Source organism: Corvus brachyrhynchos, unplaced genomic scaffold (assembly GCF_000691975.1).
Source record: "Corvus brachyrhynchos isolate BGI_N302 unplaced genomic scaffold, ASM69197v1 scaffold61, whole genome shotgun sequence".
NCBI lineage: Eukaryota > Metazoa > Chordata > Aves > Passeriformes > Corvidae > Corvus > Corvus brachyrhynchos.
The window spans coordinates 6,581,466-6,598,109 of record NW_008236478.1 but is presented as its reverse complement, the minus strand read 5'-3'; the positions used below and the strand labels follow the sequence as shown (position 1 = coordinate 6,598,109).

General features: G+C 37.7%; 1 protein-coding gene across 1 annotated transcript in view; it reads left to right on the top strand.

Moving 5' to 3' along the window:
* The first annotated feature begins 1,283 nt into the window (after positions 1–1,283).
* The window catches only part of LOC103624628 (gamma-aminobutyric acid receptor subunit pi), a 39,229-nt gene continuing 23,868 nt past the window's right edge, over positions 1,284–16,644 (top strand). The window contains exons 1-4 of the mRNA XM_008643923.2: positions 1,284–1,515; positions 1,702–1,790; positions 7,034–7,137; positions 16,275–16,342. Coding sequence (XP_008642145.2) covers positions 1,501–1,515; positions 1,702–1,790; positions 7,034–7,137; positions 16,275–16,342 — 276 coding nt within the window. The 5' untranslated portion in view covers positions 1,284–1,500. The remainder of the gene's footprint in view (positions 1,516–1,701; positions 1,791–7,033; positions 7,138–16,274; positions 16,343–16,644) is intronic.

Below are 16,644 nucleotides of genomic sequence, written 5' to 3'. Positions count from 1 at the left end.
TGAACCCAAACAAGTACAGAAATATCCATAGGTTTCCTTAATCTGTTTATAAAGGATCTTCAGTCATATTAGGAGCTCATAGTAGCAATTCAAAAGCTAAATATAAAAGCAGCTTTGTGAAGTACTTATAAAGTCAGTAAGAGGCTTTTTATTTTTAGCGTATTTTCCTGTGAGATAAAGATAATGAATGTAGAAAGCATCCAAACCCAAAATGAGATACGCAAAAGAGATCCCACGATCTGCACCAGGGGTGTTACAGAATCAGCGTGTAGAGAGCAATGTTCTGACAACACCATCTGCTCCTTTGTGCTGTTTTGCCCTTTTACCAGCTCTCTTAATGTCTCATGCATGATTTTCTGTGGGAGTCAGGAGGAGCGTATGATTTATTTTGACATTAATATTTACCAGGCTGGTGTATGCTTAAAGTAGCCCGGATGTTGAGAATGTTTGCTTGTTTAAAAAGCCATTAAAATGGCTTTCCTTTTTCTTTGGAGACATTAACAACTTATTTTGTCACTTCACTGTTGCATAGAAGTCATACCCCACTCACATGGCAATTATTTAGGTAAATACCACTAGTTTTGCTCTTACTAGAACTGTAGACTGAAAGAAAAATTACTTTGGTTTTTAAAAAGCTTGCTGGCATTTTACATTGGTCACTAAAGAACAGTGAAACAAAGTTTCAGGTTGTGAAACTTCAAATTCTTTACTATAAGCAATTTAGTGGGAAATTAAAATGCAAAATACTCCTGCAAAACTCATTCTGGACACTGAGAATATTATGTTTGATTGCCCCTTCCTGAAACCTAAAACAAGTATTTCATTTGCCTTTATTAACATTTAACAGCTGTCTTGCAGATCCTGGGTAGGTAGCGTTTCTGACATGTAGGGTTTTTTAGTTTTGAAGCAAGTCTTACAAATAAGGTTTCTATTCTCTGATGTGTGCACAGCCTGTGCATTTCAGATCTGTTGCATGGCTGCATTACACTACAGATTGATACTCTTCTCATCCAGAAATGGATTACAGAGCTGACAGATTCCTTAAAATAACCATGATGGATGTGAATCATACTGACAAAAGCAAAGTCCCATTCAGAAAAGACATCTTGCCTCAGCCAAACATTTTCATGAATGTGGATGGTTATATATGATTTATATACAAAGGGTTTTTTTTTCAATAGCTATAGATAGAAGCCTATAATTTCATTTTTTCTCATTACCAAAAAGATTACCAGAGTTACATATCAGAGGTGTTGATCTACTTGTGTACCAGAGAGGTTGTGTTTAAACAGCTCTGTGTTCTAAGATGGAGTCATGTGTTGTTCCTTAAGAAGAGATGCTGATATGCCAGAGATGCACTTACTCACAAGCATGAATAGCAAAGACAAAACTCAGTGTTTGCAATTCTCCTCCACAAGAATACATTATTTTTTCACAGCAATTACTTTTCCTAGTATTTAAAGGACAGTGACAAAAATGAAAGAGCTGTAGTACACTGGAATGCAGCTTCTGCTGGTAAGTTAAATTAATCCTGGTGCCATCTCTTTTTTCAGGTTTTGAGATTTTCTAATCTATGTAGATATTTCCTAATACATTTATAGTAGAAGTTATTCAAGACACAACATCTTTAGTGTGGGAAATTCATGTGTTTAAAATGCATATGTGCTGTAAAACATTACCTCTGCACTTTTTGTTTTTTAGGAGCTACAAGAACTTCTGAAAGAACTTGTGAAAATGTGCAGTCTTAAGTGCTGCAGTCTCAGAGCCCTTTTCCTATTGCTGCTCTATAGGTAAGAAGTATTTGCTAAAAATATTATTTCTTCAATATATTACTATATCAGTTGGTTTATAATAAACTTACTTATAGTTAGAAACTTATCTGACCTGGTAACAAAGTAAAATACTCTTGACATTTGAATCTTGCCTCTTACAAAAATGAAAGAACCTGGGTATTAATAACAGAAATGGAAGACTGAGCTTCATGAATCTCAGCTGCCTTGATTAACAGATTTTTTTAGTTGGAAAGATTGATGAGGAAGAAAAAGAATGGAATTTATGAAACATGTGAACCCTCAAATGAAGGATTACTGGGTACAGAGTGAGTACTGTATCAGATGCTTAAAAAATTCAGGCAGGCACGCAGTCCTTGCCTGGAGCATAGTGCCTTGCCCAAGGACAGAAGCACACAGTCCACCTAGATTTGCTACAAGCTTGAGATAGTAAAATCATTGTTGTACACTGAAAGGAGAGTATCTTAAGAAGAATTACCTATTTGAAACACTGTTTTCTTATTCTCTGTTACGAAATCGTGAAGTCTTTAGGAAATCTGAGTTGCGTTAAGCTGGAAAGTGAAAATTATCCCCTCTGGCTACAAGTAACCCTTCTAACAGTGCAGCTGCCATGACAAAAAACATAGAAATGGAGTATTTAAAATATATTCCTTCTATAAAAATGGGGAAAAATATTCTTTAAGTAATTCTAATAAGAAAATGTAAGCATGGACAGGTTAAACATCGTCACCACTACCTTCAACTGAAGTATTTAAAATCTGTGAGTGAATTATCTATCTAGAATTGCCTAACCTACTTCATCTCGCAGTAAATTCCTCACAATAAGATTTTGTCTGAGCTTTAATTCAAGTGGGTGTGCAAACACACATTTAGATAAAGCCTTCTCTTAGTAGTGGGGACAGGTGGAACAGTCCCCTGAAAGTGAGTTTAAAGCATCCACCTCCCCCACCTTCTCCAGTCCTATAAAGAGATCTTTGTCCAAAATACACATTTGTTCTAATTCCACCTTCCTTCCTCATCAGCTGTGACTTGCCACACTATAATAAGTGGATGACTCATGGCTTAGCAATAATAAAACACTGCTAAGAGACCAACAATTTCAGAAGCACTTAAGCAACAAGGAGGCAAAATTCCCCCAGGAGCTCAGCCTGTGGTACACAGTTCATTATTATCAGGCAGACTTTGTGACTCCTCTTAGAGCTTCATCTGGCTGCGAGTGTCCAGAAGCACAGGCATTTCATTCCTGAGTAGCATCCATGGGGGTTATGTGCACATAGAGCTCCTGTACAAGTGCTTGGATACAAGTGCACATTGAGCTGATGTGGTCCTGTTTTACCCAAATCCAGAGACAGGCTGAGAAGCAGCTCTGGCCCTTGGTTCTCACAGATAAGATGATGCTTGGGTACAAAAATTCATTTTTCCAGTGCACAAATCAGGAGGGGTTTGTGAAAGCACTGTTTAAAACAACAACTATCCTGCTTGGCACTGAAACAGGGAAATATTTCTAAGCAAAACCCAAGGGCTAAGGTGCACCCAAAGCAAGGGCCATGATTTCTTGCCAAGTGGTCCCTTAGACATTCACTTGGATAAGCCCTGCCCAGCACGTGAAGAGAGTTTCTTCTACTGAATAATTTACAATCAATAATGTTGTGAGGTTGTTTTTTTTCTTTTCTATCTCTCCCTGCCTGATGACACTTCTTCACTTTACTTAACACTAAATTTCATTACAATCACATATCTGGGCAGTTGCCTGGATGATTGCCTTCCCAGAAGTTTGTTGTTTTTATTTTTTTAAATAGTAATGACAAAATTGAGGCAAATTTATCATTACCAGGAATCAGCTTAAGTAAATGTGTGCTATTTGGTCTGCAGAAGGGTTCCCACTTGTTTCAGATAGGGTGTTTTTAACATAAAGAATGTTAGCCTGGGTTTAAGGCATTAGAGACAGAAAATTCTGTGGAATGTATTTGTTTTGGTTTTTTTGCTGAGCTTAAGAGCACTTAGAGCGCTCCCCCGTTTGTTCTTGTATCTGGTAACATAATGCTACAGTTTCAACCTCGCCATTTAACAAAACAATGGTGACAGTACTGTGTTTCAGAGCAGAGAATTAATCAGTGATGTAGTAGGTTTTGCTACAGTTTATCTGCAAAGACCATATAAAACCCTGTATCATTGAGCACAAGTATGAAACCAGAAATAACACCTTTATTTGCATCTGTAAGCCTGCCGCCCGCCAGTGAATTGCCTGAAAAAAACCTTTTTTTATTCTTGTTTTCCTGAGGGGAGTGTTTCAAGAGCTTGTTCAGACTGCATCTGGCATTTTGTTTATCTTCTCGCAGTTCTAAGGTGTTCCTGTCTCTTTCATGATACATAACTTATGACAAAAAACAGCCAGAAAAAATATTCTCCTATATGTGTCTAGACTGTACTATTGCTTAAATCAGTGATATATGCTACTGTTTAGGGCAAATATTCCTTTTTCCCCCTCCAGTTACCCCATTCTGTTTAGACAATAACTTGAAAGTACCTTAAATAACAAGCGGTTGTTGTACCTTTCAAGTTTAGCCAAGCCCACAAAAGTTCTCCATTTTTGAGCCACAAGAATGACTCAGGAAAAGAAATAATTATAATTCAGCTTTTATAAAAGCAACCAGAGGGCATTGAACCTGATGAGTTAAAGCATTTATTATATGTTGACAGCCCAGATCAGATAGATATTCTCAGCTGAAAAATAATTATATACTCACAGTCTTGTTCTGTAAAAGCCAATTCACTCCTCAGTTGGAACACCTGTTGCAAGGCAATTCCATGCTTAGATGCATGCCAAGGTATTTTGCACACATCAGGAAATATGTATTAACATACAGCTTCCTTTAACTGTAAAACATATATTTAACACAAATATAGGTTAAAAGAGATGTTTTGATGCATTGATGAGAAGATGCAGATGCATAAGTGGAATGAGCCTCAGCTTTTACTTTATCTTTTGCACATGTGTGCAGCTGCGAGCTCATGGTGGCTGAGCTGTGAGTGGAGCATGTGAATCAAAGAGCACTTTAAAGGAAACAGGGCATCATCCCTTAAAACACAGAAACCCCAAACCACTCAAGGCACAGAAGCTCTGTAGGTTCCTTATCTTTCAACATTGACAAGTTGCCTCTGAGGATCCCCCAAAGTTAGCAGGGTGGTAACACCATTCACTCATGTTTAGGAGGCCTCAGGTTCCTCTCACTTAATTGCCTTGCTATGATAGGACTTCTCTGAGGTTTTGTGGCCAAACAGCACACAGGGGATCATGCCTCATTAATTCACAGCCTCAATTACAGCACAACAGCTTTCCCAGGCTTACTTAACCATAAAACTCAAAAGACCAGTGATAAGAGGCTACACATCATGTGTTAATAAGGAAAATTATGAATTACCACAGGTCATTTAAGGGAAGGACTTCCATAAAACTTTTAAAGATACGTTTTAGAAAATAGGAGTTAATGATAATGAACCAGACCACTCTGCAATTGCATACTGATCAGCAGAACAATGTTATACCCTTGCAGTAGAAAAGAAACAAGTTTTCCTTTAACATTTCACAACATGTAAAACTTATTCAAGAACAATCCAGTAAAGCTGTGAAATTAAACTCATGCAGCTCACTGAACACTTAGCTAAAATTTGTATGTAATTAACAGACATCTATTCCAAGTCCAGTATTTAAGAAATTAATTACATTCAAATGCATTTCCAATTTTAAAACTTTAACGCAACCTAAAACTGGCCTTCTTATTTATATTCACATCTCAACTCAACATGACTGTGTTTGTTTCTTTAGGAAAAAACTTACAGGATAAACTGTCTTTATTTCAATGCTGGCATTACTCAAGGGTATGCTTAAGTAACAACATCATTCTCTGGCAATATAGAAATAAAATCCAGGAAAAAATAAAGGAAAAAAATGGTTATTCAAATAGCTGAGATATTTGTGCTACAAGGCAGCTAATGAAAAACAGCTACTTCTGTGACAATAGGGTCTGGTGAATAAAAAAATTAACAGCAATAGCAGCTTTTGAAGCCAGTGGACACCACATCTAAACCCACAGTGTGATTTGGCCACGTGTATTCAGTGAGATCATGTTAGCATTTGAGCTTTGCCAGTTTAAGATACTGGATTATTCCAAGTGGATGAAAGTGTCAGTGTCCTGACAAAATGACTCAAGCTTTCTCAGAAACAGCAAAATTAAAATCAAAATATCAAGCTTTGGAAAGCTACAAGAGACCCAGAAATATAATGCAGAAGAGCAAGCAGAGTTTTCAGGACCAGCTCTAGAAAAAACAGAGACTAAGAAATTTGGTGAGGATTTAGCACTATAAGGAAAGACCACAAAACACTGGTAACCCTTTACCTAATGGTTTATTCTTAGAGCCTTCTGCTAGAAGCAAATCACCTCAGCTACCTCTCTTGCACCTACTGTAGGAGAGCTAGTCACTCTTAGGGACCAGTCATGCCCAGAGCAAGGGGCAAAAGCCACAGACCCTTCTCCTGGTGATTATATGGGTGCCTGCTCTCCATCAGCAGAGACAGTGCCTCTGCCTGCAGCCAGCTGGGCTTCGCTGAGTCAATCAATTATGTGCTTTTCACCTTCATAATTCATACCCCACCTTTCTCAAATCATTGGGAACAAGTAGTTGGTACCATCTGTGCTTTAACTTCTGAAGAGCACACCCTGCTCACCTTCTTGGGGTGCTCACCTTCGAGGTTAGGCAGAGATGGGTTGTAATTATTTATATATGACTTCTGAACATAGGAACAAAGGAACTACTTGAATTCTCATTATGCTTCACTGATTTTGCCCAACTGGATTATTTCTGTAACCTGTTTAAAAATTGTGTTGTGAAAGCAGAATTTTAAGAGTGTTTTTATGCACTAGTCTCTGAGGTTGGTTTCTGTTTCTGAGACCTAAATATAATGTATTTCATTATGTGAAGGGAAGCTTAATTTTAAATGATGAAAGAAACAATAAGCATCCCTTCCACATTCCTAGATTATAACCATAATGCCCAGTTTACAGATAAAGTATTAAAGAAGATTGTTTGTCAGATAGAGTGTTAAGAAATAATAGACTTTGAGGTATAAAAGTGATTTCTTTTCCAATGAGAGGCTAACACAGATTATGAAATCTGATATTTTATGGAATATTGTTCTTTTGATTATGTCCTTTTAAAACATCCTCCTTTTCAATTCTTTCTAGGTCAATGCAAATTCCTGAAACCGAAGGAAAAAGTGAAATTCTACCTCCAACAATACAAAAAATAATAAAAGGGTACAACAAGTATCTACGTCCATTTTTTGATAGTAAGTAGAAAAGCTCTTTCAATAAGACTGAGTCATAACAAAATGTGGTGTCTAAAATTCAGTAGTGAGAGCAAAAGTTCTTTTTCTGTACTTTTTTCCTCTGATTTCTGACAGCCACCAATCTCATTATACATGTTCTGCAATACAATAAGATAGAGTTTTACAGCTTTTGTGCCCTAAGGTGAAACTTGTATATTCCAGGTATTCTCAAGCTAAACTTCCGGATTCTGTTAGAAAACTTGACTACCATTGTACGTGTGCCCTCATGAAATAAGCTGTAACATCTTGCCTATTTAAAAGCATAATTTCCTCTAATTTCCTAAATAATAACTATAAAAAGCTTTGATTAAAGATTTGAAAGCTTTATATATCAAGCTGTTCATAACAGCACAGGCAAATCATGTTACTACGCAAAGTCTTATGTGCATCAGCATGTAAGATTGCAAAAGAATTATTTAATAAATGATTCTTGCCTCAGGTCTTAAAGGTCACTGAACAGATTTACTGAAAAATTATGGGGAGAAAATGAATTGAAAAGGGAAAACGAATCAAAAATGTCAGTTCCCTGCATCAGAAGGCAATGGTCACCAGAATGGAAGGCCCACACAGTCTACTGCATCAAGGCTGATTTTACTGCCCTGCAGTGCAGTCAGGCACCAGAAATCTCAGTGAAAAACATCTCCCTTGTTTGAGTCAGACTAGTGCATGTATCAGAAATACTGAGGAGATACAAATGAAGATCTCTTCCCGGAGAAACTGCAGAACACTGAAGAAGAAAATATTCTGAATGTTGAAAAGAAGCTCAGCACCCTGTGTCTGCCAGAAAATAAACTTGAGGAATGAATGCTAGGCAATAGTTCTTAAGCTAGATGTTCAGAAATGTTAGAGGTATGAATGTCAAATGAAATATTTTACATCTCTTTATATCCTGCTTAAAAAATGATTGACTAATGAGTTTCTAAGACTATACTGCTACCTCTTGCCATTCAAATACCTGGTTCAATATGGATGCTCCACATCATGTGCTGTTTTCGAATCCATTTATAACAATTTTAAGATATACCTGTATTTTAGAGTGAACAAAAAGGGGAAAACTATTTCATCTGTTAGTTTTTATTGTAGTTATCTTAGCTGATGATACAACTACTATAAAATATTTAATGCTCTAAGGACATTTTCAGCAAAATATAAGTAACTTTAATAAATAAACTAGCCCTTTCTCATTGGAGATGATGCATTATGTAAAATAGCTATGTGTTCAGTGGTCATTAATATATTTTATTCATTCCCTCATGTTAGTACTAGAGATATGTTGGCACTGCCATGATGAATGTGCTTTGGTAGACAACAGAGTCTCATTTCAAAATCCTAAGAGAGCAATTAAGACCAATAGTAAAGCACATTTCACTTACAAAGCTCCCTTTTCTTTTCTCCATCTTTTTTCCCCAGCTGTGTCACAGCAATGCTATAGGTATTTTTTTGCCTGGATGTTTTTTTCAGAGGGGTGCTAAGGCCTTTCTGTGTTTGCCTAGAAGTCCCAGAGGAGCTCAGGCACAGATCAAGTCTGTGTCACACACAAAGCCAGTCTCGCACCTCCAGACAATGCCAGCATTGCTGCATATGCTCACTACAGCTCAGGCATGCAAACACTGCCTCAGTAATCTTTGATGGATCTTTATTAGCCCTAGTGCTGCAGGAATGAGATGGCACTCTGAAAAAAGTACATTTTATTGATGCCACTTCTAAATGCAGGGTTGGTGGTTTTGTGAGAAATTACTTTGTAGGAGTAATTCAGGTTAGGATAATTCAGGCAATGCTCCTCCTGATTTTTGAACCTGTAGCTTTTTGTGAGATCATTTGGGATCACTTTCCCTGTTATAGAGGAATGTGTGCTTGGGCTGGCGAGTGGTATCAGCCTAGTCCTGACCCATCTCTGTTACTGATGGGCTACACTTTGCATGAGATTCAGGCCCAAGAGAAGCTGTTGCTCTTCTCAGAAGCACCTAAATCCTCAGCTTAACAAACCTGTGGAATATATTTGTGTGACCACAGCTATGCTAGCTTGATTCCACATAATATTTTCCTGATTTATATGGTGGTTTTTTGCCTGCAGCTGGTGTACCTTGTGTCTGTTCTTGGTTAGAAAGATTTTGATACAACTGGCTTTACTCAGAATAACATCAATGGCTGCAGCACAGCTGTTAAAGAAGCCAGAGTAGCAATTTAGTCATTGATACCTCTTCTGTGACTTCCCCCTGCACCATTCCCCCCAAATTCTGTTTCTTTGGGATGATATTTGCATGTTAATAGTGAGAGACAGACCGCTTAGTTAAGGTCAAACAGCTGATTAGGCTCGAGTAGGCTGATGAACCAATGCATGTTAAAAACATAAACTGAGTATTCTGGTAGACATCATCAGATACTGTAAAAGCCTGCACAGTCCTGATTGTGCAACCTATCAGTGCTGATGTACTCTGAGAAGGAAACTTGTATTTCTAGAAACATGAACAGAAGAGGATGGATATGCACCTGATGATGTATGGTTGCTGTCTTGAATGAAAGGATTTGCATAAATGGGAACCTGGTATGTGTATGTTGATATCCAGAAATATCCTCCTAAAATGTGCCAAAGCCAGCCTTTTCAAGGCACTTGGCTTCCTTTTCTTTAGTTTTGGCCAATATTCCTTTGCTTTCAAAAATATGTCTATTTCTGTTTATTGTGCAGTTAGATACACACATAAATACACACGAAGGAATTTGTCATAAAACTAGATGGTATTATTTGTTGGCATCTACAGTGCTTTAAGCTTAATGTTAGTGAGTCATAATGGAACCCTGAAATGTGATTTTTATCAAGTGTGAGGGCCAGAGGTGAGCTTAAATTTTAGAATAATCTCATTTAAAATAATTTCCAAGTTACTTGTCCTTGAAAATTTTCTTCAGGCAGGAAATGGGGGTTTTTGAAGTGATGATTGCTCCCAAAATACAATCATGCTCTTGCAAAATCAGTGACAATGAACTCCTCAATATTTAGCAAAATGGGGTTTTATCCTGAAAGAAAGCATTAGGTATAAACAAACATTCATAAAATGACAGTTCCTTTCTCCTAAAGCCAGAAAAACCAGAAATATTTACTAGTCAAGTAAAATTTATGGCAGCTCATAAGTTTTTAGTTTAATAAGCACTCCATTTGCTTATTAATTTGTGTTTGGTCCTCGTGGTAGGACTGGCAGATGACTGGAAATGTCCCGACCACATACCCCAACCTGGGTAGTGTCATTAACAAGGGGACTGTGAAGATCTTTTTCATTTGAGTCCAGTGGCTGCATAACAACATAAAACCTGTCTTCTCCTCTCCTTGCATGGACTGAATCGACTGCTTTTCTAGGTTTTAATTCTGAATTTATCTCACCTTGCTTTAGCCATCTCCTCCCACACAGGTAACCCCTCCAGACCCTTGCTGTGCAAATGCTGCCATTCATGCATAACACAAATTGTCATTCCCATCTCTAAGCACCTAAATCGGGAGCCCAAAGTCGGAGTAGTTGAAGCCAGTCTTAGTATGTCAGAGGCTTGCCCACAAGTTTGGCTGAGTGTTTCATGTTTGTCTGTGGAGGGTGGCACATACCAGTTGCCAAGTTGTGAGGGTACTTTACACACTGTTTAGCACAGAGGAGTCTCAGCTGGACTGGTTATTTAGCTCTGACCTCATCTGAATGCTGCTATTAAGAATGTTCTCCTTCCTTATCTATAGCACTTTAATGTCCCTCTTTGAGCTGGTTCATCAAGCAAGTCTACATAAAATGAACAGATAGCTGCAATAAAGTTGTAATAAAAAAAGCCCCCTAATCTAGAATGATTTTAGCCATTCTTTGGACTGGAATATGAAATACTCCTATACTAATGTTAGTAGATATTAGTCCTCAATGCAATAGTGTCTATCCTACCCTTACAGATATATATGAAATACTTCTACAGAAAAGCTGGCATAAGGGATTTAAAAATCAACACTTATTTCCCTTAAATGTGTTACATTACCCTCACACTTTATCTCAGCCATACAAGTAGATTTCCACCTTGGGTTTTCTGCTGGAACCATGTAGATCAATTTTATAGCTTTAGGTGCTGTGCCAAACTCTCTGAATTAATGAGCAGTTCCTGCAGACTTCAGTGAGCCTTGGACCAGGTTCATAGAGTTGTTAAGGGATGCATAAAATCTTGTAAATAATTTTATACAAATAGATTTTGTTCTGTGATTGAATGTGATAATTTAAGTGTTCTAATTAAAAAGAGACTAGGAAAAGGTCACAGCTAAGTACATTTGAATATGGAAGCTGCTTTCAAGTGGTACAGAAAAGTGTCATGTTTAAATCAGTTATTCTAAATCACATTTAAAAGATTATTTTCCTTAGCTTCATAATGAGTAATACATTTCATAGTCCTAAGTTTTAAATTAAAGCAAATCGAATTTTTGAGTCCAAACTTCTGTCTAAGACCAGTCACCATGGTTTTTTCCCTCAAATGTTGTTTATATTAAGTTCTATATATTTAATTAGAAGAAGGCATTTTAGTCTTCAGAAGTGTACAAAAGAAACAAGGAGATATCAGAATGTTAGCTGTGTCTAACACCCTTTGGTTTAGTGAGGCAAACTCACAGGGTACATGTGAAAGCAATGCCAAATAACCATCATCTAAAGACTATTTTAAGTCCCAACAAGCCAACATCGAATCCTTTACAGAAAAAGCAAAAAGCCCAGAATATGTAAACTTCAGCATACGCATGGTAATGGAGATTTTCCCTCCTTTCCCAGGTAACTAAGAGACACTATGAGAATCCTATTGCCACGAAGCCCAGCTTCCTCCATGCAGGAGAGTTTGGGTTTTGGTTTGGGGTTCTCCCCTGCCTCTCCTACCCCTCCAAAGGCTTCTCTCTAGAGACTCTAAATTATGAACAGTGATTATGTTCAGATAATAAAAAGATCAATTTATTTGAAATTTCCTGTTGTCTCCAGTTTCCATAAACTGGGACCATGCTTTGCTTTGCCAAACCACATGAACAACTAACTGCTACACACATTCTCTGACACTGGACAAGTCACCTCTCTGACTTCTCTTTGAGGAGCTGAGTAAACAATGCTTGATTTTTATGTTACAAGATTCGATATTAAGATTCCAGATTTTGTTGTCTTTTGGAATATTTCTCTTTCTGCCAACCAAACTGTGTCTGCTGTTTGCACATTTTTTTAAATGTGGAAAAAAAAATCTTGTGACAGTCATCTCATAACAGTCTTGCCAGTACAGAATAGATTGCAAGATACCTTAATTCTGTGCATTACTCCCCATTGAAATAGTGCTGCTGCCAAAGCATAAGATGGAGAGAGCATGTTAAAATGATTATCTGTGACAGCCTCTAAATCCTTCTCAAAGGCACTGCTTGCCAAGATAGTTTCCTATCCTGTATGTGCTGCCTGTCTTATTTGTCCCCACATTAATTGCTTGCATTTGGCTGTATGGAAATATGGGGGTTTTGACAAATAATTTAACAAGCTGTTATTAATATGGTCCCCACCAATTTTTGTCTTGTCCACAAACTGCACCAGCAAAGCAACATCACTGTCAAAATTATTGATGTGGACAAATAGGATTGAAACTGATTCATGCTAGAAATGGGTCTGTCTTCTGATGCCTTCAAATCAAGAATTACGGTTGAGATCTGTCAGAAGGCCTGTCTTAACCTGTCCACTTTCTTCGTGTAACTATTTATCAAGAAAGATGTCTTGTGGAGGGAAGTTAAATGCGCTGAAAAAATGTAAGCATAATGTATCATTATGTAAGAGTTCTGTAATACTCCAAAGCAAAGCTGGAAATCAGGGAGACAAAATGAGGTTTTTAGGAAGCTATAATGAGCTATTCTAGTGATAATTTTGCTTTTAATTCTCTGTTTACTTGCAATGTTTTATCCAGTATTGCTGAAAAGATGGGACATTCTTCCAAAAAGCCATTCCTTTTCCGCCCTTTCTGAATGCCAGAGTTATTTTGAGTTTTCTTAAGCTAAATGGAAAAGGGCTCATTCTATCAGCTCAACACTGGAAGTTATTGATAGTGCTGATCCAGTGCAGTAGTAGGTACACACATGACACTGTAGTGGTTTATTCTGCTGCTACAGACTGGGATCATTGCAGTGATCCAGACTTAATTTTTAGGTATGCTATCTGCCACTCTTCTGGCTACTTTCTCATTTGGGATCACCATGAATATCTGTAAAGGGCGTAGAGGAACAGTCTCAGTACAAAAATCTCAGTAAAATTAGAACGAGTGTTGCTTAGGCTGCACAGCCACTTCTGTAACAAGGCACTCCCTTTGGTGATGCTCTGCCATGCTTTGAAGATTCCCTTCACTAATGCAGGACAGACGGACTCCAGTTTTCTTCTGAAGATCGGTAAATTTCTTCTGAAGTTGTCATTATACGTCCAACTTCTGCCAAACATATGGAAATGTAGGAACTGACTGTTTCATCTGGTTTGCTGCCCAGTTTTTGACACTGTCAACAGGAGACCTTTCAGAGGAAGTTCAGAGGAAGCCCTGGTGAATAATTATGAGCAGACTCATTCTATTATTAATACTTTACAATTTATGGTGCCTTACTAAATAAACATTTATCCTCACATGCAAAAAAGAAATCAGCATTTAACCATTAATTTTGTTCTGGTTTAATTAACTGTTGGAGCAACGCTGTTCTCGGCATCTTGTATTGTGTTAATAAAGATCCTTTCCCTAACTGTTGTTTTCCTGCACACCTCCTGCCACACAGCACGTTGCTGTATCTGGAGTGACGTAATTTTCTACTGCATTTTGCTGGGCTGGACAGGCTGGGTGCACTTGGGCAGTGAGAGCTGTTGACTGGGGCGAGTGGAGCAGGATGGCTTTGCCGTGACTATGCTGCCAGTCCCTGGCACTTGAAACCCAAGGCAGGTCTGTGTTCAATCAGTTTGAGCTTGAAGTACATCTTAACCTGACCTAGGTGTCTTGTGGTGCTTGGGAGTCACCCAACACCAAAATGCTGTTGTGTTACTCAGTAATAGAAAGAAAAAGGGATCTACAATGTCCTGTTTGTCTGATTCCAGACAAATTAACTCCTCCTCCAGTAATCTTTCTGGAAAGTCAGCTTTTCCCCTCATATGTGTAACAACCTAGCACTGATAATAATGAATTGCTGCTCATGAACATTTTCCCCAACCTGCATCACCTTATTAAGCAAGGATCAGGTGTTGTTTCTACTAATAAATCTTGATATAATAGGAAGAGTCTGATTGTTCCCAGCCATGATTCCTGCTTAATCATCTGAACACTGCATTGTCCTCTCCTTAGGATGGCCCATCAATAAACACGTGCCTTGCTGGATGAAGTTCTCCCCAAATTATCATGTGATAGTTGGCAATAATACGTTCTGTTACAGTCATACAAGGGAATCTCTAGGAAGACATAAAAAAAAAAAAAAATCAGAAAATGGATTATAAATCACATTATTTAAAATTCAATGATTTTGAGGGTAAGACATATCTTTTGAGTCTGGCAATATTGTACCTGTAATAGTACAATGGTAAGTATAAGTATTAATTGTTGTACCCCAGGTAGCTGGGATGAGTTTCCTAAGGGTTGAGCTTTTCCTGGAGGGAGAAAAAGTAAATTTATTCTTGGAGTATCAAAACATGAAAAGAATGGAAAGAAGCAGAAGAAAAAACTGTCAATGATCTGAGAGCGTTTCAGTCAATTTTGTTCCAAAGTTAACTGCCAAAGTCTTCTTTCAGTATGTGAACACTTGCTTTTAAACCCAACATATAATTTAATAGTATATAATAAACACACATTTTACCACCAGGGCATGCTGCAAACCTGCAGTCCTGCTTTAAGTTGGAGCTTCATATTTAAACTTTCAACCAGGTCCAGAACAAAGGACTTACAGATTTTTTCAGGGGTGACAGATGTTTAATGACTTTAACACATGCACTAGAAATAGAAAATATTTTGGAAAAAATAAAAATACTAATAAACCTTTATGTCTTAGCATGACACATTTTTTCTTTAGTGTTACTCGATGTGGGTAGAGTTGGTCTCCATGTTCTTCTGGATGCCATTTGGGGCCATATGGGAGATTTGTACAAAATGTATTGCAAGGAGCCAAGAGGGGCTTTCAGCTGTGTGCCTGTGAGATAGGGGCACTGCCAGCTACAGAGACCTTACCTAAAGTATTTCTGCATTTCTCAGTACTGTGTTCTCTTCTTCTCAATTGCTTGGAAAGATGCCTGATTTAATATTAATTACCTTGTACCATCACTCTGTTAATTATTCTGCACAAATTCAACCAGGAATAATGTCATGTTTCCATCAAAGCTCTGCACAAATTCTGCATTTTAAAATGCACAGCTGATGATCTTCCTTCCAACAGTGTGAAATGCACATTCACAAGGAGTTGGGGATCTGAGCATACTGACATTACAATAACAACTACTTAGGTAAGGTGTCTAACCACACTGAATAAGCCTTCAGCTTATGACAAGTTTTCCTTTATAAATGCAAGTATTTAAATCACAAGTTTCCTGCTAGAGGTCAAAAGCAATACATTAAATTGCAATGATACAATATCTACCATAAATTCTTAAATGGGCAGTAAATACAGTCACTCAGCTACGCCACCTGGGTATTAACCATGTGACATTGCCAGGTAAAACTTCCTACTTCACCAACATCTGATGGACCAGATGTTGCAGCTGGAAGAATTCTTTCCACTGCTCTGCACCTCAGAGCAGAAGAGTGTGAGGTACCATGGGGATTGTGCCTTCCACACCTTATTGCGTAACATTTTCCAACGCACTTTTTTTCTGGTGAAAAGAAATCTTATAAACCAGGAAGTGATTAAGAAATAAAGCCTGTTTCTTAAAACCAGAAACATTTTAGCTGAGAAGTATGACATTTTGGTTAGGAATGTTAAAATTTTTGCGTAGTCTATGTTTGAGGAATATTTAAGGTATCTTCTAAACATTTAGAAAAAAAATTGAAAGATTTTTTAGCCAGTTCTCCTGAACAGTGAGTATTAAAGAATTATGAGCTACGTTCTGACTTTCTCTTTTCTTTTGCAGATGGTCCTGTGTCAGTTGGAATGAGTATGGATATTGCAAGCATTGATACAATATCAGAAATAAATATGGTACTGTAGTTTTGGCAGTCTTTTTTTATCCTGCCTGTTGATAAGCTGATGTCTTGTGCTTACAGCTGCTGGCAATATGAGTTTGGGCCTGTCTCCTTGTGAAGTCAATATGGGTTAGGAGATGGATCTTCTTTTTCACTACACACAGTGTTTATAACACTGTAATAAGCATAGAAATGCAGCTGCAAATCCCACCGCTCACAGATACTAACAGAAATTTGCTACTGAGTATTAATCTTAATGAGAAGCATGTGGATCAGTATTTATTTTTCAGCTGAAATATCTAAATCTTTATGCATTTC